At 39.0% G+C, this 21,399-nt stretch overlaps 2 protein-coding genes across 5 annotated transcripts in view; both read right to left on the reverse strand.

Moving 5' to 3' along the window:
* The window catches only part of gpr184 (G protein-coupled receptor 184), an 86,128-nt gene extending 72,338 nt beyond the window's left edge, over positions 1 to 13,790 (reverse strand). For both annotated transcript variants that reach the window (XM_089121408.1, XM_089121409.1), the window contains exon 1: positions 12,805 to 13,790. The gene's annotated coding sequence lies outside the window, so the exon portion shown is untranslated. The remainder of the gene's footprint in view (positions 1 to 12,804) is intronic.
* Positions 13,791 to 15,504: 1,714 nt separating this feature from the next.
* prkd2 (protein kinase D2) overlaps positions 15,505 to 21,399 on the reverse strand; it is a 39,959-nt gene continuing 34,064 nt past the window's right edge. For all 3 annotated transcript variants that reach the window (XM_089121402.1, XM_089121401.1, XM_039670788.2), the window contains 8 exons: positions 21,097 to 21,149; positions 20,940 to 21,012; positions 20,553 to 20,659; positions 20,177 to 20,338; positions 19,491 to 19,589; positions 19,074 to 19,341; positions 18,697 to 18,782; positions 15,505 to 17,788 (listed from right to left, as the gene is read on the reverse strand). In XM_089121402.1, the coding sequence (XP_088977528.1) occupies positions 17,567 to 17,788; positions 18,697 to 18,782; positions 19,074 to 19,341; positions 19,491 to 19,589; positions 20,177 to 20,338; positions 20,553 to 20,659; positions 20,940 to 21,012; positions 21,097 to 21,149 (1,070 nt within the window). In that variant the 3' untranslated portion in view covers positions 15,505 to 17,566. The remainder of the gene's footprint in view (positions 17,789 to 18,696; positions 18,783 to 19,073; positions 19,342 to 19,490; positions 19,590 to 20,176; positions 20,339 to 20,552; positions 20,660 to 20,939; positions 21,013 to 21,096; positions 21,150 to 21,399) is intronic.

Here is a 21,399-nt window from a genome sequence, read left to right on the forward strand (position 1 = left end):
GCTCTAGACCCTTCCAGAGCTGAGATATGGAAATTCAAAATTTCGACCCCAAAAAAAAAAACGACAGTGTTACCCCTTTCGTTTTTTTCAGTTTTTGGGCAAAAAAATTAAGTTTCTCCAATCTTCTCAAAACTCTGGATTCTGATAGAGGGCTGTGAGACTTTGACCTGAGTGCAAAAATGGAGGCTCTAGACCTTTCCAGAGCTGAGATATGGAAATTAAAAATTTCGACCCGAAAAAAAAACGACAGTGTTACCCCTTTCGTTTTTTTCAGTTTTTGGGCGAAAAATTAAGTTTCTCCAATCTTCTCAAAACTCAGGATTCTGATAGAGGGCCACCAGACTTTGACCTGAGTGCAAAAATGGAGGCTCTAGACCCTTCCAGAGCTGAGATATGGAAATTCAAAATTTCGACCCTAAAAAAAACCGACAGTGTTACCCCTTTCGTTTTTTTCAGTTTTTGGGCAAAAAAATTAAGTTTCTCCAATCTTCTCAAAACTCTGGATTCTGATAGAGGGCTGTGAGACTTTGACCTGAGTGCAAAAATGGAGGCTCTAGACCTTTCCAGAGCTGAGATATGGAAATTAAAAATTTCGACCCGAAAAAAAAACGACAGTGTTACCCCTTTCGTTTTTTTCAGTTTTTGGGCGAAAAATTAAGTTTCTCCAATCTTCTCAAAACTCAGGATTCTGATAGAGGGCCACCAGACTTTGACCTGAGTGCAAAAATGGAGGCTCTAGACCCTTCCAGAGCTGAGATATGGAAATTCAAAATTTCGACCCGAAAAAAAAACGACAGTGTTACCCCTTTCGTTTTTTTCAGTTTTTGGGCGAAAAATTAAGTTTCTCCAATCTTCTCAAAACTCTGGATTCTGATAGAGGGCTGTGAGACTTTGACCTGAGTGCAAAAATGGAGGCTCTAGACCCTTCCAGAGCTGAGATATGGAAATTCAAAATTTCGACCCGAAAAAAAAAACGACAGTGTTACCCCTTTCGTTTTTTTTCGTTTTCGGGCGAAAAATTAAGTTTCTCCAATCTTCTCAAAACTCAGGATTCTGATAGAGGGCTGTGAGACTTTGACCTGAGTGCAAAAATGGAGGCTCTAGACCTTTCCAGAGCTGAGATATGGAAATTCAAAATTTCGACCCGAAAAAAAAACGACAGTGTTACCCCTTTCGTTTTTTTCAGTTTTTGGGCGAAAAATTAAGTTTCTTCAATCTTCTCAAAACTCTGGATTCTGATAGAGGGCTGTGAGACTTTGACCTGAGTGCAAAAATGGAGGCTCTAGACCTTTCCAGAGCTGAGATATGGAAATTCAAAATTTCGACCCGAAAAAAAAACGACAGTGTTACCCCTTTCGTTTTTTTCAGTTTTTGGGCGAAAAATTAAGTTTCTCCAATCTTCTCAAAACTCTGGATTCTGATAGAGGGCTGTGAGACTTTGACCTGAGTGCAAAAATGGAGGCTCTAGACCTTTCCAGAGCTGAGATATGGAAATTCAAAATTTCGACCCGAAAAAAAAACGACAGTGTTACCCCTTTCGTTTTTTTCAGTTTTTGGGCGAAAAATTAAGTTTCTTCAATCTTCTCAAAACTCTGGATTCTGAAAGAGGGCTGTGAGACTTTGACCTCAGTGCAAAAATGGAGGCTCTAGACCTTTCCAGAGCTGAGATATGGAAATTCAAAATTTCGACCCGAAAAAAAAACGACAGTGTTACCCCTTTCGTTTTTTTCAGTTTTCGGGCGAAAAATTAAGTTTCTCCAATCTTCTCAAAACTCTGGATTCTGATAGAGGGCTGTGAGACTTTGACCTGAGTGTAAAAATGGAGGCTCTAGACCCTTCCAGAGCTGAGATATGGAAATTAAAAATTTCGACCCGAAAAAAAAAAACGACAGTATTACCCCTTTCGTTTTTTCAGTTTTTGGGCGAAAAATTAAGTTTCTCCAATCTTCTCAAAACTCTGGATTCTGATAGAGGGCTGTGAGACTTTGACCTGAGTGCAAAAATGGAGGCTCTAGACCCTTCCAGAGCTGAGATATGGAAATTCAAAATTTCGACCCCAAAAAAAAAAACGACAGTGTTACCCCTTTCGTTTTTTTCAGTTTTTGGGCAAAAAAATTAAGTTTCTCCAATCTTCTCAAAACTCTGGATTCTGATAGAGGGCTGTGAGACTTTGACCTGAGTGCAAAAATGGAGGCTCTAGACCTTTCCAGAGCTGAGATATGGAAATTAAAAATTTCGACCCGAAAAAAAAACGACAGTGTTACCCCTTTCGTTTTTTTCAGTTTTTGGGCGAAAAATTAAGTTTCTCCAATCTTCTCAAAACTCAGGATTCTGATAGAGGGCCACCAGACTTTGACCTGAGTGCAAAAATGGAGGCTCTAGACCCTTCCAGAGCTGAGATATGGAAATTCAAAATTTCGACCCTAAAAAAAAACGACAGTGTTACCCCTTTCGTTTTTTTCAGTTTTTGGGCGAAAAATTAAGTTTCTCCAATCTTCTCAAAACTCTGGATTCTGATAGAGGGCTGTGAGACTTTGACCTGAGTGCAAAAATGGAGGCTCTAGACCTTTCCAGAGCTGAGATATGGAAATTCAAAATTTCGACCCGAAAAAAAAACGACAGTGTTACCCCTTTCGTTTTTTTCAGTTTTTGGGCGAAAAATTAAGTTTCTTCAATCTTCTCAAAACTCTGGATTCTGATAGAGGGCTGTGAGACTTTGACCTGAGTGCAAAAATGGAGGCTCTAGACCTTTCCAGAGCTGAGATATGGAAATTCAAAATTTCGACCCGAAAAAAAAACGACAGTGTTACCCCTTTCGTTTTTTTCAGTTTTTGGGCGAAAAATTAAGTTTCTCCAATCTTCTCAAAACTCTGGATTCTGATAGAGGGCTGTGAGACTTTGACCTGAGTGCAAAAATGGAGGCTCTAGACCTTTCCAGAGCTGAGATATGGAAATTCAAAATTTCGACCCGAAAAAAAAACGACAGTGTTACCCCTTTCGTTTTTTTCAGTTTTTGGGCGAAAAATTAAGTTTCTTCAATCTTCTCAAAACTCTGGATTCTGAAAGAGGGCTGTGAGACTTTGACCTCAGTGCAAAAATGGAGGCTCTAGACCTTTCCAGAGCTGAGATATGGAAATTCAAAATTTCGACCCGAAAAAAAAACGACAGTGTTAGCCCTTTCGTTTTTTTCAGTTTTCGGGCGAAAAATTAAGTTTCTCCAATCTTCTCAAAACTCTGGATTCTGATAGAGGGCTGTGAGACTTTGACCTGAGTGTAAAAATGGAGGCTCTAGACCCTTCCAGAGCTGAGATATGGAAATTAAAAATTTCGACCCGAAAAAAAAAACGACAGTATTACCCCTTTCGTTTTTTCAGTTTTTGGGCGAAAAATTAAGTTTCTCCAATCTTCTCAAAACTCTGGATTCTGATAGAGGGCTGTGAGACTTTGACCTGAGTGCAAAAATGGAGGCTCTAGACCCTTCCAGAGCTGAGATATGGAAATTCAAAATTTCGACCCCAAAAAAAAAAACGACAGTGTTACCCCTTTCGTTTTTTTCAGTTTTTGGGCAAAAAAATTAAGTTTCTCCAATCTTCTCAAAACTCTGGATTCTGATAGAGGGCTGTGAGACTTTGACCTGAGTGCAAAAATGGAGGCTCTAGACCTTTCCAGAGCTGAGATATGGAAATTAAAAATTTCGACCCGAAAAAAAAACGACAGTGTTACCCCTTTCGTTTTTTTCAGTTTTTGGGCGAAAAATTAAGTTTCTCCAATCTTCTCAAAACTCAGGATTCTGATAGAGGGCCACCAGACTTTGACCTGAGTGCAAAAATGGAGGCTCTAGACCCTTCCAGAGCTGAGATATGGAAATTCAAAATTTCGACCCTAAAAAAAACCGACAGTGTTACCCCTTTCGTTTTTTTCAGTTTTTGGGCAAAAAAATTAAGTTTCTCCAATCTTCTCAAAACTCTGGATTCTGATAGAGGGCTGTGAGACTTTGACCTGAGTGCAAAAATGGAGGCTCTAGACCTTTCCAGAGCTGAGATATGGAAATTAAAAATTTCGACCCGAAAAAAAAACGACAGTGTTACCCCTTTCGTTTTTTTCAGTTTTTGGGCGAAAAATTAAGTTTCTCCAATCTTCTCAAAACTCAGGATTCTGATAGAGGGCCACCAGACTTTGACCTGAGTGCAAAAATGGAGGCTCTAGACCCTTCCAGAGCTGAGATATGGAAATTCAAAATTTCGACCCTAAAAAAAAACGACAGTGTTACCCCTTTCGTTTTTTTCAGTTTTTGGGCGAAAAATTAAGTTTCTCCAATCTTCTCAAAACTCTGGATTCTGATAGAGGGCTGTGAGACTTTGACCTGAGTGCAAAAATGGAGGCTCTAGACCTTTCCAGAGCTGAGATATGGAAATTCAAAATTTCGACCCGAAAAAAAAACGACAGTGTTACCCCTTTCGTTTTTTTCAGTTTTTGGGCGAAAAATTAAGTTTCTTCAATCTTCTCAAAACTCTGGATTCTGATAGAGGGCTGTGAGACTTTGACCTGAGTGCAAAAATGGAGGCTCTAGACCTTTCCAGAGCTGAGATATGGAAATTCAAAATTTCGACCCGAAAAAAAAACGACAGTGTTACCCCTTTCGTTTTTTTCAGTTTTTGGGCGAAAAATTAAGTTTCTCCAATCTTCTCAAAACTCTGGATTCTGATAGAGGGCTGTGAGACTTTGACCTGAGTGCAAAAATGGAGGCTCTAGACCTTTCCAGAGCTGAGATATGGAAATTCAAAATTTCGACCCGAAAAAAAAACGACAGTGTTACCCCTTTCGTTTTTTTCAGTTTTTGGGCGAAAAATTAAGTTTCTTCAATCTTCTCAAAACTCTGGATTCTGAAAGAGGGCTGTGAGACTTTGACCTCAGTGCAAAAATGGAGGCTCTAGACCTTTCCAGAGCTGAGATATGGAAATTCAAAATTTCGACCCGAAAAAAAAACGACAGTGTTAGCCCTTTCGTTTTTTTCAGTTTTCGGGCGAAAAATTAAGTTTCTCCAATCTTCTCAAAACTCTGGATTCTGATAGAGGGCTGTGAGACTTTGACCTGAGTGTAAAAATGGAGGCTCTAGACCCTTCCAGAGCTGAGATATGGAAATTAAAAATTTCGACCCGAAAAAAAAAAACGACAGTATTACCCCTTTCGTTTTTTCAGTTTTTGGGCGAAAAATTAAGTTTCTCCAATCTTCTCAAAACTCTGGATTCTGATAGAGGGCTGTGAGACTTTGACCTGAGTGCAAAAATGGAGGCTCTAGACCCTTCCAGAGCTGAGATATGGAAATTCAAAATTTCGACCCCAAAAAAAAAAACGACAGTGTTACCCCTTTCGTTTTTTTCAGTTTTTGGGCAAAAAAATTAAGTTTCTCCAATCTTCTCAAAACTCTGGATTCTGATAGAGGGCTGTGAGACTTTGACCTGAGTGCAAAAATGGAGGCTCTAGACCTTTCCAGAGCTGAGATATGGAAATTAAAAATTTCGACCCGAAAAAAAAACGACAGTGTTACCCCTTTCGTTTTTTTCAGTTTTTGGGCGAAAAATTAAGTTTCTCCAATCTTCTCAAAACTCAGGATTCTGATAGAGGGCCACCAGACTTTGACCTGAGTGCAAAAATGGAGGCTCTAGACCCTTCCAGAGCTGAGATATGGAAATTCAAAATTTCGACCCTAAAAAAAACCGACAGTGTTACCCCTTTCGTTTTTTTCAGTTTTTGGGCGAAAAATTAAGTTTCTCCAATCTTCTCAAAACTCTGGATTCTGATAGAGGGCTGTGAGACTTTGACCTGAGTGCAAAAATGGAGGCTCTAGACCTTTCCAGAGCTGAGATATGGAAATTCAAAATTTCGACCCGAAAAAAAACGACAGTGTTACCCCTTTCGTTTTTTTCAGTTTTTGGGCGAAAAATTAAGTTTCTCCAATCTTCTCAAAACTCAGGATTCTGATAGAGGGCCACCAGACTTTGACCTGAGTGCAAAAATGGAGGCTCTAGACCCTTCCAGAGCTGAGATATGGAAATTCAAAATTTCGACCCGAAAAAAAAACGACAGTGTTACCCCTTTCGTTTTTTTCAGTTTTTGGGCGAAAAATTAAGTTTCTCCAATCTTCTCAAAACTCTGGATTCTGATAGAGGGCTGTGAGACTTTGACCTGAGTGCAAAAATGGAGGCTCTAGACCCTTCCAGAGCTGAGATATGGAAATTCAAAATTTCGACCCGAAAAAAAAAACGACAGTGTTACCCCTTTCGTTTTTTTTCGTTTTCGGGCGAAAAATTAAGTTTCTCCAATCTTCTCAAAACTCAGGATTCTGATAGAGGGCCACCAGACTTTGACCTGAGTGCAAAAATGGAGGCTCTAGACTCTTCCAGAGCTGAGATATGGAAATTCAAAATTTCGACCCGAAAAAAAAACGACAGTGTTACCCCTTTCGTTTTTTTCAGTTTTTGGGCGAAAAATTAAGTTTCTCCAATCTTCTCAAAACTCTGGATTCTGATAGAGGGCTGTGAGACTTTGACCTGAGTGCAAAAATGGAGGCTCTAGACCCTTCCAGAGCTGAGATATGGAAATTCAAAATTTCGACCCGAAAAAAAAAAACGACAGTGTTACCCCTTTCGTTTTTTTCAGTTTTCGGGCGAAAAATTAAGTTTCTCCAATCTTCTCAAAACTCTGGATTCTGATAGAGGGCCACCAGACTTTGACCTGAGTGCAAAAATGGAGGCTCTAGACCCTTCCAGAGCTGAGATATGGAAATTAAAAATTTCGACCCGAAAAAAAAACGACAGTGTTACCCCTTTCGTTTTTTTTAGTTTTCGGGCGAAAAATTAAGTTTCTCCAATCTTCTCAAAACTCTGGATTCTGATAGAGGGCTGTGAGACTTTGACCTGAGTGCAAAAATGGAGGCTCTAGACCCTTCCAGAGCTGAGATATCAAAATTCAAAATTTCGACCCAAAAAAAAAACGACAGTGTTACCCCTTTCGTTTTTTTTTTCATTTTCGGGCGAAAAATTAAGTTTCTCCAATCTTCTCAAAACTCAGGATTCTGATAGAGGGCCACCAGACTTTGACCTGAGTGCAAAAATGGAGGCTCTAGACCCTTCCAGAGCTGAGATATGGAAATTTAAAATTTCGACCCGAAAAAAAAACGACAGTGTTACCCCTTTCGTTTTTTTTCGTTTTCGGGCGAAAAATTAAGTTTCTCCAATCTTCTCAAAACTCTGGATTCTGATAGAGGGCTGTGAGACTTTGACCTGAGTGCAAAAATGGAGGCTCTAGACACTTCCAGAGCTGAGATATGGAAATTCAAAATTTCGACCCGAAAAAAAAAACGACAGTGTTACCCCTTTCGTTTTTTTTAGTTTTCGGGCGAAAAATTAAGTTTCTCCAATCTTCTCAAAACTCAGGATTCTGATAGAGGGCCACCAGACTTTGACCTGAGTGCAAAAATGGAGGCTCTAGACCCTTCCAGAGCTGAGATATGGAAATTCAAAATTTCGACCTGAAAAAAAACGACAGTGTTACCCCTTTCGTTTTCTTCAGTTTTCGGGCGAAAAATTAAGTTTCTCCAATCTTCTCAAAACTCTGGATTCTGATAGAGGGCTGTGAGACTTTGACCTGAGTGCAAAAATGGAGGCTCTAGACCCTTCCAGAGCTGAGATATGGAAATTCAAAATTTCGACCCGAAAAAAAAAACGACAGTGTTACCCCTTTCGTTTTTTTTCGTTTTCGGGCGAAAAATTAAGTTTCTCCAATCTTCTCAAAACTCAGGATTCTGATAGAGGGCCACCAGACTTTGACCTGAGTGCAAAAATGGAGGCTCTAGACCCTTCCAGAGCTGAGATATGGGAATTCAAAATTTCGACCCGAAAAAAAAAACGACAGTGTTACCCCTTTCGTTTTTTTTAGTTTTCGGGCGAAAAATTAAGTTTCTCCAATCTTCTCAAAACTCTGGATTCTGATAGAGGGCTGTGAGACTTTGACCTGAGTGCAAAAATGGAGGCTCTAGACCCTTCCAGAGCTGAGATATGGAAATTAAAAATTTCGACCCGAAAAAAAAAACGACAGTGTTACCCCTTTCGTTTTTTTTTTCGTTTTCGGGCAAAAAATGAAGTTTCTCCAATCTTCTCAAAACTCTGTATTCTGATAGAGGGCTGTGAGACTTTGACCTGAGTGCAAAAATGGAGGCTCTAGACCGTTCCAGAGCTGAGATATCGAAATTCAAAATTTCGACCGGAAAAAAAAACGACAGTGTTACCCCCTTTCGTTTTTTTTTCGTTTTCGGGCGAAAAATTAAGTTTCTCCAATCTTCTCAAAACTCTGGATTGTGATAGAGGGCCACGAGACTTTGACCTGAGTGCAAAAATGGAGGCTCTAGACCCTTCCAGAGCTGAGATATGGAAATTCAAAATTTCGACCCGAAAAAAAAAAACGACAGTGTTACCCCTTTCGTTTTTTTTCGTTTTCGGGCGAAAAATTAAGTTTCTCCAATCTTCTCAAAACTCTGGATTCTGATAGAGGGCCATAAGACTTAGACCTGAGTGCAAAAATGGAGGCTCTAGACCCTTCCAGAGCTGAGATATCGAAACTCAAAATTTCGACCCGAAAAAAAAAACGAAAGGGGTACCACTGTCGTTTTTTTTTTCAGGTCGAAATTTTGAGATTCTCTGATCTTCTTGAAACTCTGGATTCTGATAGAGGGCCACAAGACTTGGACCTGAGTGCAAAAATGGAGTCTCAAGACCCTTCCAGAGCTGAGATATCAAAACTCAAAGATTCGACCCAAAAAAAAAACGAAAGGTGTACCACTGTCGTTTTTCTTTTTTCGGGTTGAAATTTTGAGTTTCTCTGATCTTCTGGAAACTCTGGATTCTGATAGAGGGCCATGAGACGTAGACCTGAGTGCAAAAATTGAGGATCTAGACCCTTCCAGAGCTGAGATATCGAAACTCAAAGATTCGACCCAAAAAAAACCGAAAGGTGTACCACTGTCGTTTTTTTTCGGGTCGAAATTTTGAGTTTCTCTGATCTTCTTGAAACTCTGGATTCTGATAGAGGGCCATGAGACATTAGCCTGGTTCAACCAGACTCTAGTACATTTAATTTGTACATAGAGTCTGGCCTCCCTCAATTGAGAAACGTTTCCTTCCTTGTAGGCGGGTTCACTATTAAAGTTCAAATCTATTGGATCTGCCCAGAGTCACTCACGATCTGCCATAGCCAATCGCTAATGTGTGGTCGTGAGTGACGTGTGTCATGCGCCGAAACGGCTGGAAACAACCATAGACAGTAAAAGAAACAACAAGTCCGAACTCCGAATGATCAGAGGATTAAATTTACAATAGGATTTCAGTCAACGAGAGCTGCAGGTTTTGTTAATCTAGGAACAATTATTAATTCGAAATGTATATTTGACATGAAGGACAGTGATTATTCAGTCAACGGTGGAGCTGTGTCTAATCATTACAAATACGCCGCTGAGGTCGTTTCTGATCTGCCTCAAATGCTGTAGCAGCTACAGTGAATGATCAGTCTGTCTCTATCTGCAGATGTGTAATAAACAACAATTTTTCATATTACGTATTTTTGTTTCTTAATTACCTTAATTATGGCCTTCAAAGTATGTGTTTGTACATTTTTATATGGCATTTAGTTGTTGTTTTTTTTATTAAAACAAATTAACCATTGACATCTAAAACTGAAAATCAAATATAGTCTCCAAAGTATGGGTTTTCAAATTTTTATTTATGACAATTTATTTTTTTTAATCACAACCAATTTGTATGATTTACAACATGTAAAACTGACACACCAACCTCCTGCACGAGTACACAAAGGGGCTCAAAATGTTCATCACAAGAATCAGTAAATTTACTGTTGGGAATCTGAGCGACTGACATGACTCCTGAGCGGATCTTCAACAATAGTTTAGCAGCCAGGACTCGGGGCTTCCGAACACCGCGAACACCAGGCTAAACCGTCCGTCCAAAATGTCACGATCATCGTGCACGAGCTGCCCAGCACAAACCTCCAACCTTTCTGCCTCCTTCACTTGGTCCTCCGTTGTGCAACAAGAGGTGAGACGATAACAATCCGGCTTTAAATTCTGTATATTCGGCAGTTTCTTTACCAACAACGGACCGAATAGCTTTTCTCACGTCTTTCTCCGCTGCCATTACTGCACTCAAACTGACGCACTACATCAACGTCATCGTTCTCAGCCACTCCCTCTATTCGCTGATTGGTCCTACAAAAAATTGATTTCTGGAAACCTAAGGATATGGAGCGGTCCCAGACGTAGTACTGAAGTAAAATGAAATTGAGCGGAAGTGCGTAAGAGGGCGCAGCCAGGCTAATGAGACATAGACCTGAGTGCAAAAATGGAGGCTCTAGACCCTTCCAGAGCTGAGATATCGAAACTCAAAGATTCGACCCGAAAAAAAAAAAACGAAAGGGGTACCACTGTCGTTTTTCTTTTTTCACTCTCAAAATGTTAGCTCAAAATCTTTTGTCCAGAAAGGAAGGAAGGGACAACTCTGGATTCTTCAGTCAGGAGTTACTGTACAGTATTGATAAACACATAATCTACTTTATTGGAGAGTTCCTGTCCACTTCCTTTCCCTTAGCTTACATAATGTGTTTACACTGCTTTATTTTTGTTTTGCTATGGTAATTACAGGTTTAATGAGCACCCCTGGGAGCTGTTGAGATTCAGGCTGGAGGTCTGGAAAGAAGAGTGGTGGGCTGGAGCTCCTGTCAGCTCCTCTGAATGGCATAATCGCTCCCTAAACAACTCCCATCCTGAGGCAAACACACACTGAATCTGCAGGTAAAAACTGTGTCTCCAGCGTCTTCACCTTACATCATGTCAATGTTTTTGTCATTTCAGTTATAACTTCTGTTAAAGGCACAGTGTGTAAGTTTTGTCGCTATAGGTCGCTTATTCAACAATAAAAAAAATTTGACGGTACTTCAAATCGAAAAATCGTGTTCATGGATTGGATGAGCTAATTATTAAAGTTTTATTAGCGTTACTATGATATGAAGCAGGGCGGTGCCGAGAGACTGGGTTTTTTATGCTTCTACGCATTAGTCGAACGCATTAGTCGAACGCATCCGTATTTTACAATTAAAGTTACGTTCAACGTTTCCTTCCCTAAACTTGAATGTTGTTACGGTTACGTTTGATCACTTAAATTTACATTCATTTCATTCTGATAAAACAGCCGCAAGTGCTGAATTACTACTCATACAGGTCACTGTATCTGATGAATAAAAATTGTAGAGTAACATAGCGAAGTTTTACTTGGTCAAATAACAATTTGAGTGTGATGAAAGTTATGTTATAGCTTTATGATATTTCGTTTGCTCGGTGGCGGTACAGACTGATCTCATGAAGTAGCGTGTGTACGACACGCCAATTCGTATTTCCATTTTTGGCGTGCTATCAAGACGCATAATCGCCTTTCAGCGTGTTTATGAACGCCGTTGACTTAACGTTATATAAATATATGACTTACCTCAACCCCGTCCCTAAACCTAACCGTCACTGGGGTTAATGGCATTTATGACTGTTTCCTTACCATCCTAGGTAAAAAAAAAGATATGACTTACCTCAACCCCATCCCTAAACTTAACCGTCACTGGGGTTAATGGCATTTATGACTGGAGATTTGACTGCGTGTTCAGACACGCGGAATGACGCGGACGTTAATGGCGTAGACATATACGCATACACGCGGATACATGCGGATAGCACAAAATGCGTGGAGATAACACGCCACCTGACTCGAAAGTGGCGTATATGTTTACGCAAAAGTCATGATGTCATGTTGGGTGGTAGTACTGCATGATTAAGTGACAAATGAAAGTAGTTATTTATAGAAACATCAGCATTGAATTCAAAGACACACCTCGTAGTTTAGGGATATCATAAGACAATATAACATCATCAACAATATAACATTTTTGAGGGTGTAATTATCTCCCGAAATCTAGCAAGCAAGTTAGCTTGCTTTGCCACAATGCAATTTATTAAACAGGATAGAATGTACAAAAATGTACTTTCAAACCTCTTTATCAAGTGGGACCCCAAGCAATTTTGCATTTAAAAGACGTCTAACAGCCGTCCAAACACAGCCTTGACGTCTAGGCTAAAACAAGGCAAAATTTAGACTGTCTGTTCAAATTTAACATAAATAACCATATCCCAAGAGTAGACTAGTCATCAATATAGAACATGTCAAAGAAATGAAACCTGTTGGGTTTGCTTACATGATGGAATATCATACATCTCGCAAGTTATTTCGGCAAAAACGACGTTACACTGTAAAAAATGCTGAGTTATTTCAACCCAAATTTGGATCAAATATTGGCAAACCCAGTAATTGGGTTAACATTTTAAATAACAGGTTTGGGTTTGTCCATATTTTACCCCAAATTGGGTTAAAACAACTCAGCATTTTGTAGAGTGTACCAAATCCAAGGTTATTTTGTCTAGAGGTGGGTTACTCATAGCCGGACCATATTGGGTCTATAGCTAACTCAGATGGTAAAATGACAGCTATTGCTTGCTGGCATTTAAGTGTTGTAAACATTTTAAGTTACTAGGATCAAGTCTCTGACAACTGCATTGGTAGAGTTACTATCTATAGCAGAGGAAACAAGCAAGCATGTCCACCCTCTGATTTGATCTCATTTATACACACACACACTCATTATCCATTACAATTTCTTGTATTGAAACCAGCCCAGAAAAAATAAAGAGAATCTCACCTGCAAATCAACACAACGAATGATGAAATGTTCTCCACCAGTTCCACCAAATCTCAGCAGTGTAACTTTACAACCTCAGCCTCAAAACCTCCCCAAGTCCAGCTACAGTCCCCGCGTGACCTCGGAGAAAAGACTTTCTCAGACAGGAAGAGGGTATCATGCACTTCAATAACGCTTGCTGCCCGGAGATGATGAAAAGTGACCCTGCGCTGAGTGGATGGAGAAGAGATGAATTGAGAGGGAGAAAGGGGAGGAGAGAGAAAACCTTTCTCGCACATGTGTCTACAGGAAGATGTTAGGCTAGGGCTGGTGGGTTTTTTTGAGCTGCATGAGATGGAGATAGAAGGAACCACAATGAGTAAAAGCTTTTTCCAGACACAGCAGTGAACAGCAGAATATGAGTAACTTCCATTGTCGTACAGTTTGCTTCAGACGTCTGCCGCAACTTCCTCTTTAACGAAAACAGAAACTACACCTTTTTTTTCTTGGTGTAACGGCTGTAATGGAATAATACCATAATTTTCATTATGAGCGATTCTTTTTTTTTTTTTTTTTTTTTTTTGACGCCTCCGCATGAATAACCTTACCAGAATCAAAGCTTAATTAAAGTATCTTTTTCTTTTTTTTCAAGACATGCTTCTGAAACCAAATGTTCTCTTAAACCAAGCCACCTACTGTTTCTCGGTCTGGTATTCTGGGAAATCTGAGATTTCTTGGAAGTTAAATTAAGTTCAACATATATAAACCTAATATTCTCTTTAAAAACTAATTATTTAGGTTATGTTCCGCTAGTAAATGTGAAGCAGTTCACCTATATTTTATTTAAAAAAAGGTGTTTTTATTGAATCCATTATTGACTACTGAGCCTGTAATGGGAAGGACTGAGACTCGTATATAAGATTCCTATATAAATCACGTTTAAAGGATTAGTTCACTTTTGAAAAAAACTTTTGCTGATAATTTAGTCACCCCCATGTCATCCAAGATGTCCGTGTTATTCTTTCTTTAGTCGAAAAGAAATTAAAGTTTTTGATGAAAACATTCCAGGATTTTCTAAATATAATGGACTTCAATGGGAACCAAACGGTTCAAGGTCCAAAAGACAGTTTCAGTGCAAACTGCAAACTGTTCAAAGGGCTTTAAATGATTTCAGACAATGAATAAGGGTCTTGTCAAGCGAAACGATCGCTCATTTAAAATAAAAATAACAAAGTTTAAGTTTTATAAGCACAAATGCTCGCCTTGCTCTGTTCTGTGACGCACGTTATTGACTCGGAAAAAGATTTGTTCATTTTGTGCATTATATGGAGAAAAATGCTGGAATGTTTTCATCAAAAACCTTAATTTCTTTTCGACTGAAGATAGAAAGACATGGATATCTTGTATGAAATGGGGGTGAGTAAATTATCAGCAAACGTTTTTTGAAAAGTGAACTACTCCTTTAAGGGAGTTTCACACAGTTTTTACTTATTACAGTATTACTTTTGCTTCTTGTTTCTCCTGGTTTGCGTTTTCATTAATTTCACAAACTGACTGATTTCTACAGAGCGGTTTCTGGATTACTTCATACATTTGGTGTTCCTCTTAAACTGTCCGGGCAAATATTAAACTTTCCATTTAATGTTTCTAATTTTGAGGAAACAACTTTTGCAGATCTGAAACAATATAATGTCCTGTTTCAAGCATTCTGTTATTTTTTTTTTTAAATGTTTTTTTAATTTTGCTCTAGGGTCCCCTACAGTAAGTAAACGGTATTGTCTCAGTAATCAGTATACTTTTCACGTCTTGAGTGTGTTAAGTGCCCTCAAAAGAAAGCAATGCAGTCTACATTGGATGCGGCGAGGGGCGAAGCTACACAACACATTACTAACAGTAAACTGATCACGCGCCCGCACTGTTTCTGACGCACGTCACATTTGTTTTTACTTGCTGCTTCAGCCATAACAACATACAGAGGTAAAAAAAAAAAAAGCTTTTTGGGCTCTCGCGTTGGAATTTGAGGAAGTGGAGGAAGTGACGTATGCTGTAAAGCAGTCGAATATTGTAGTTCTACCTGCTCCTTGAAGAGACAGAGTGCCAGTAAAAGCGATATAGACACTGTCAGGCTATGACAGACCTGTCATTCAACCTATTGTAAGTAGATGTACCATCTCAAGGGTTTTGTAAAAATATTCTAAAGGTTGAAAAAAATGCATAGTGCTGCTTTAATTCAGGTATAAGTTTGAGCTTTCACTAATGGGTTCAAAAGAGATTAAACACTAATACCACATTTGATAGATATGGACATTTAAATAGTTATTTTTTTATAGTAAGTGTACGTGACCACATTAAAGTACTGTTACGTTTCATTCAGCACATTTTAAAACATTTATACTATCGTTCAAATGTTTGGGGCCCAAACATAGGTCTCTTATGCTCATCAAAGTGCTTTTATTTGATCAAAAATAAAGTAAAACAGTAGTATTGTGAAAAGTTATTTCAATTTAATAACTGTTTTCTATCTTAATATAATTTCAAATGCAATTTATTCCTGTGATCAAAGCTGAATTTTCAGTAAAAATCCAGTCTTCATACACGCATTTTAGGGGCCTTAAAGGGATACTTTTTTTTTTGCTAGATTCTTTCGAGAATCAATCAGGAAAAGCGGGTAAAAAGAATTCCAACACGACTCACACATTCAAGAAGATTCATTTAAACAGATTACGTATCACCATGTTTATTATATCTGCTGGAAATGCGCCGACATTCCCTTCCACAAACTACATCATTTCTATGGTTACATGTGTACAAAACAGTCCTTCATAGCAAGAAGTTTCAAGCAAACCTAATTCTCAGTGACATGCAGCCTAATGCACAGGTCTAGGGTCAGTCAGGAGTAATAATACACCCTCAGTAAAGCTCCACTATAGTGAAGATCAGTTGAACTAGCCCGTTGCTGATCAGAGAAGTGTCTTAGTGCACTCATTGTCTTTGTGATAAGGCTGGATGGCAGCCCGTATCAGTCCTCATAAGATAACGTCCATTCTCAGAGGGGACGTCAACGGTCAACCACACCTGCAGGCCAAACCGATGACAAGATACTGGAAAACACCAGTAATATGTTTATTCTCAGTAATATGTAAAAAAAAAAAAAAAAAAAAAAAGTAGATCTGAAACTAAAAGTCACAGGATGCAAAACCAAAAGAATAAAATAAAAAAAATCCAACCACTAAATAGATAGGTGTTTCTCTCGGCATTTCGTATCATGACTAATACATTTCTCATGAATGATGAGACAACGTCAGACCTGGGTACTCATAGCATGATGTCAGTCTGTCATGTATGATAAACTACAGATGGGTCATGATAGTCGACTAGTTGATTAGTGAGGTTGACTAATGGTGCGTTCATATGCTATGGAAAATGTGATGTTTTCTGGTATTTACCAGTGTGTTGCGTTCAAGTGCTTTTGTTGTTGTAATGTGGTAAAAAGATGGAGATCCAGACCAGTTATTTAGCTAAAACTATTTGAGATGGCTTAAGTCATCTGCAACAGCAAGAAAACGATTAATCAAAAACTCAAACGGTAAATAATATTCTGTATATTTTCTAGATCATGAATAGTATATATTTTTACCATTCACGACTCTCGCGTTGCTTTCCGCCATTTTGAAATGGTCAAAGGTTATCTTATCTCGGCAACTCGTCCATCAAAATATTCTACGAGTTGCCCAGTGGAAAATACCACATGAGGGGGTGTTCATGTGCATTTTCCACGTCAGCTTTTGGTATTTACCCTAATTACCATAGCACATGAACGCACCATAACTCATTTTTTATCATGCAAACTGTGTGCTGCACTTTAGTGGTTAAGTTGTGGGTGATATTTCATGGCAAAAAGGTCCATTGTTAATAGCAGATGAATGAAGCACAGCTCACACACAAGTCACTCTCAAACCAAACAGCTTTCCGTTGTTTGCGTGCCCAAACTTAAACGTGTGAAATCTGCTTGGGGGACATTTTAGTCCTCATCCGTAACTCCCAATCACTCAGATTTCACCCATGCCATTTTCAGGGCGTCTTTAAACGTAATCACACCTAGACCATAAAAACTATCTCATAATTCTTCGCATTCAAAGCACCGCTGTCAGAAAATACACATTCAGAGGAAAGTCTCTGGCCATTGTGTCTCATCTCGCAACGTCCTCCAACAAGTGTTGAGTTTTAAAATACTGTGTTGACAAACTATTATAAACAAGGTCTTGAAAATGTGCAGTTACATAAGCAGAAAAGGTCCATTGTCTGTTGTCAATAATGTAGCAATGTGTCGGGGCAGCGCTCCAACATACAGGGGTGCATTTCCCAATAAACAACGAGCCTCACTGCTTACCCACCATGACGCATCACGAAAATTTAGAGGTAAATGTGACCGAACGTTAAGAAAGGCAAACCCCAAAACCAGCCAAATTAAATTAGGATTTCCTTAAAGCAGATTGGCCGACGTATCATTCTTTCAAAAATGACGTTATACAGTTCGACTTTGTGTCTATTCCGGGATCCAAACAGTTCTATGTGCATCTCAGAAACAAGTCATCGCCAGTCCTCTGGCAGAAGGAGGTCAGAGTTCAGAGGGCCTGCAGTTGGCCACCAAAGACACACAAAGCTACGCTTTCATACAGAGGGCTACATATCTACCTCCATCCTACGCTCATGGTGCACTAAAAGTCGCTAAAGTTCTGGCAGGTTCTCTTCATTCCTCTCATCCGTCACCTCGGTTTCTTCTTCAAAGGATGCTGACACGCTCCGTCAGCCCCTGCATATCGGCGTCCTCTGTGCCCTCGTCGTCGTCGTCGGACGCAGGTGGCGGGGGCACCAGGTGAGCGGGGTAGGGCAGCGTGTGATTATGGGCGTACTGCTGCCAGCGGCTGTCATCGCTCTCGTGGGTTATGTAACGCTCCCCAAGCTTTGACTCCAGCTCTCGGAGGTCCAACCAGGCCTGGTAATCCTGAAAGAGTGGACAGGGGCGGTGGGAGGTAGAGAGAGAAAATCAATATAGACAGAAGGACGCCACTGCTAATGATGATCCATTTTGTTTTGCGGTGTCTAAAAGTGCTTTACTTAGGGGGCTTATTTGTCCATAATGTAATTTGCTGTTCCATACATAAAACTCTCTTTTACAGCAAATCCATACTTAAATTTTGTCATCTCAGGGGTTGTTTTTCACATTTTTCTTTTCTCCTTTAACATAATTACAAATATATTGTCAATTGTTAGTGTGAATATAATAGCTTTCTCCTTGTCTCCTTATCCTTGAATCATTCATATTTAATATAGATTTTTGTTTCAGTATTTACAGTAATATAATACATGGCTCTCTGGAATACTTGATCTTGATTGGTCACTATAATGATGTATTTCTGAAAAATGACCATTGCCCATAGCAACAATGGTAATAGTTGTGTAATTTATGGGCAATATTTATTTAATTAATATCAATTTGACAACTGAAAAAAACAACATTTGGTGTTATATTTGCTACAAGAGTGATGCCTTAATCCTTGTTTTCCCTGTTACCTTCAAGCCTGTTACTCAATTTTTTTTAATCAGTAACTTGTTTTTCTTGTATGTGTTTAAAGCCAGAAAAGAATTAAGCTAGTTTTTTTTTCTTACATTTTAGCAAATGGAAAACTTCCAAACCTCATATAAAATATAACACCACATGTAAAAGTTAATTTGACCTCTTGATATAACAAAAGGTTGTTTTTTTTGTTTGTTTGTTTTTTTTTTTTTCATTTCTTTTTTAAGAGCACAAAGAATTGTAGACAGAATGTTCCCTGAAAGCTATATCTGGCACCATTTTCTTGGAAAGAGCCATTAATAATAGCATGGATATGGGTCTAATATAGGCATTACCTGCAGATAGGAATGGCTCAGACTCTTGTCCACGCTGTAACGTTTTCTCATCTTCACTTGGAGCAGATTATTGATGAGGTCGATAGCTATGGAGAAACAGAGATCACACAAGCAAAATCTGCATTGATTGGAGCTAAATGATTTACAGCAGCGGACAGAAAATCAAAGGCGGACGGAGCGACTCAACCACCAGCCTGCTTTTAATGCATCATATTTCTTTTTGTCATTATGAAGTAAATTTCCTGGAATAGCCACGCTAAACGCTCTATTCAGCTCTATTAACTTTTCAAATGCTTGTATTCTTTTTGAGCTGACACATTTTATTGTATAACAAATGAGGGGCTTGTATTTATTTGGTTTTAATACTGTAAGTGTACCTTCAGGAGAGATCTGTTTCCACGGGTTAGGCGGGTACATGAAGGCGGCGTTGTGGATCTGATCATTGATGTCTTCATCCTCGTTGAAAGGGAACGTTCCACTCAGGCTAACGTACATGATCACACCAACAGACCACATGTCCAGAGAGCGATTGTATCCCTGGTTCAGGAGGACCTCAGGGGCCAAGTAAGCCGGTGTGCCCACGACAGAACGGCGGAAAGACTTCTCTCCAATGATGCGAGCAAAACCAAAGTCACAAAGTTTCACCTATGTATATGGAGCATGGGTGTTATGTCACAAAAAATTGAAATGAAACTTGCGTTATGAAACAGAGAAAAAAAGTGCTTTAGTTTGTTTCCCATGCATCTCCATCGAGGCGTTGACATGTTAAAAATGCACTTGGTGAATTCTCTGACCTGTGGGAAAGGATCCGCTGATGCCAATAGCACGTTCTCAGGTTTGAGGTCGCAGTGCACTATGTTTTTGAAGTGAAGGTGCCTCAGAGCAGCCAAAATCTAGAGAGAAAACCAAAAAACTCATCAGAACCAAGAACGATATCTATATAAGCATGAACTGCAGCTTTTCCACCTGCCGCTTTAAATGCTTGAGCGGTTTAAAGTCTAATGTTTTATTTTTCATCATTTGGGAATTAAAAAATAATAATTTATTATAATTATTTGTTAAAAAATAAGGAATTTTTAAAAATTCCTTTTCTGGAACAAATCACCTACCCTGCCTTTATAACTATTAAAACATAATTATAAATATTAGTAATCATATTTGTTGTGAATACGCATTAATGCTATGAGAGTAGAGTCCATGCTACAACAATAATAATGACACAAAGAAAAAAAATCATTGGAACCACTTTCAGAGCGATTTCGTCAAGCTGATGAACAATAAAAACATTTACAGCCAATGAGAATCCATCCTGCTTTAAAGAGCTCAAGCATTTAAAGCGGCAGACGACAAAACTGCAGCATGTGCTTAGGATAAACAGAATGATATTGTGTGTTCATTTTAGACGCTGATTTAGTTATCGTTATAGTTATCTTTACATTTATTGTTTTGGGCCTTTACAATGATTATTAATACTACTGACCTGTGTGATTAGGAACTTGGTGAGTCTCTCAGGTAGTCGTCCTTTCTCACTCGATAAAATCATCTCAAGCATGTCACCGTGAAGTTTTTCCATTACCACAAACACCTTCTCTGGTGTCTCAAACATGCACTCGAGATTCACTATACCTAAGTGCCGCAGGCTCTGAAAGTGAAAGAAAAGACAAGACAAAGAGATGAGATTAAGTGACTCGCACTGTTGTCGCTTATTTGCATTCATGACCTCATGTTAGGTGTCCTCACAATCAGAGGCCACACAGCATGTTTGTTATCATTCAGGTCAATACAAAGGCACTCATTAGCCACACAGTTCCATGAGTGACAAGCTCATTGATTCTCTATCGCCCCCTGCTGGTCACCTGCAGTATGGCTACTTCATTCCTCAGTTGGCTCTCCTGCTTGGTGGGGAACCGAAGCTTGTCGATTACCTTCACGGCTACATCCCGACCAGATTTCCTGTGTTTTCCTGTGTGAGTTGTGAAAATGATAATGATTTGTATATTGTCTTTTGTAAATATCCATTCTTACACATCATCAGTGATGCTTGCTAGTGCTGATACTTAGGATGGGCAAGTATTTTTAAATTGGACTTTGATTTCTGTGTGGAATATCATAAGTTTTGAGGGTTTGCTCTTTTGGAAAGTACGGGGGGGGGGGGGGGGGACCTCCCTGGCAACCCAATTATTCCTTAGTACCTGCACAGCAACATCCAAATGAAAAATTCGAGTTTGCAGTCATGGACATACCTCCATATACCACGCCAAATTGTCCAGAACCTAAAACCTCATCAGCAAAGATCTGGTACACCATACCAATGTCCTGTTGGGTACATTATCCTCATTATTATCTTAATAGTTGTCATTATCATAATCATCTTTGTCATCGCCACGTTCTCTCACTCACCACGTTCTCCTGAATCTGGCTGTTAGACACAGAGATGCTGACTGATGCCTGCCCTGAAAATCAAAAAGATTAAACAAATTAGCCTTGCTTTATAATCTCAGTATTATACTTGTATAAAGGACAATGACGTTCATAGGATGATAAACTTAATAAGTAAAAATGTATATGCCAAGTTCTTAGAAATGTAATCTTCATGTTGGTATGAAACGCTTTTGAAAAATGTTTAAATCGTTTTTTTTTTATGACTTAATTGAATTGAAATTTTTAAAAAAAGTCAAAAAATAAATTAAGAGACTTTTTTCT

This window comes from Pimephales promelas, chromosome 16, assembly GCF_988280905.1.
Source record: "Pimephales promelas chromosome 16, fPimPro1.hap1.1, whole genome shotgun sequence".
NCBI classification, from domain to species: Eukaryota; Metazoa; Chordata; class Actinopteri; order Cypriniformes; family Leuciscidae; genus Pimephales; species Pimephales promelas.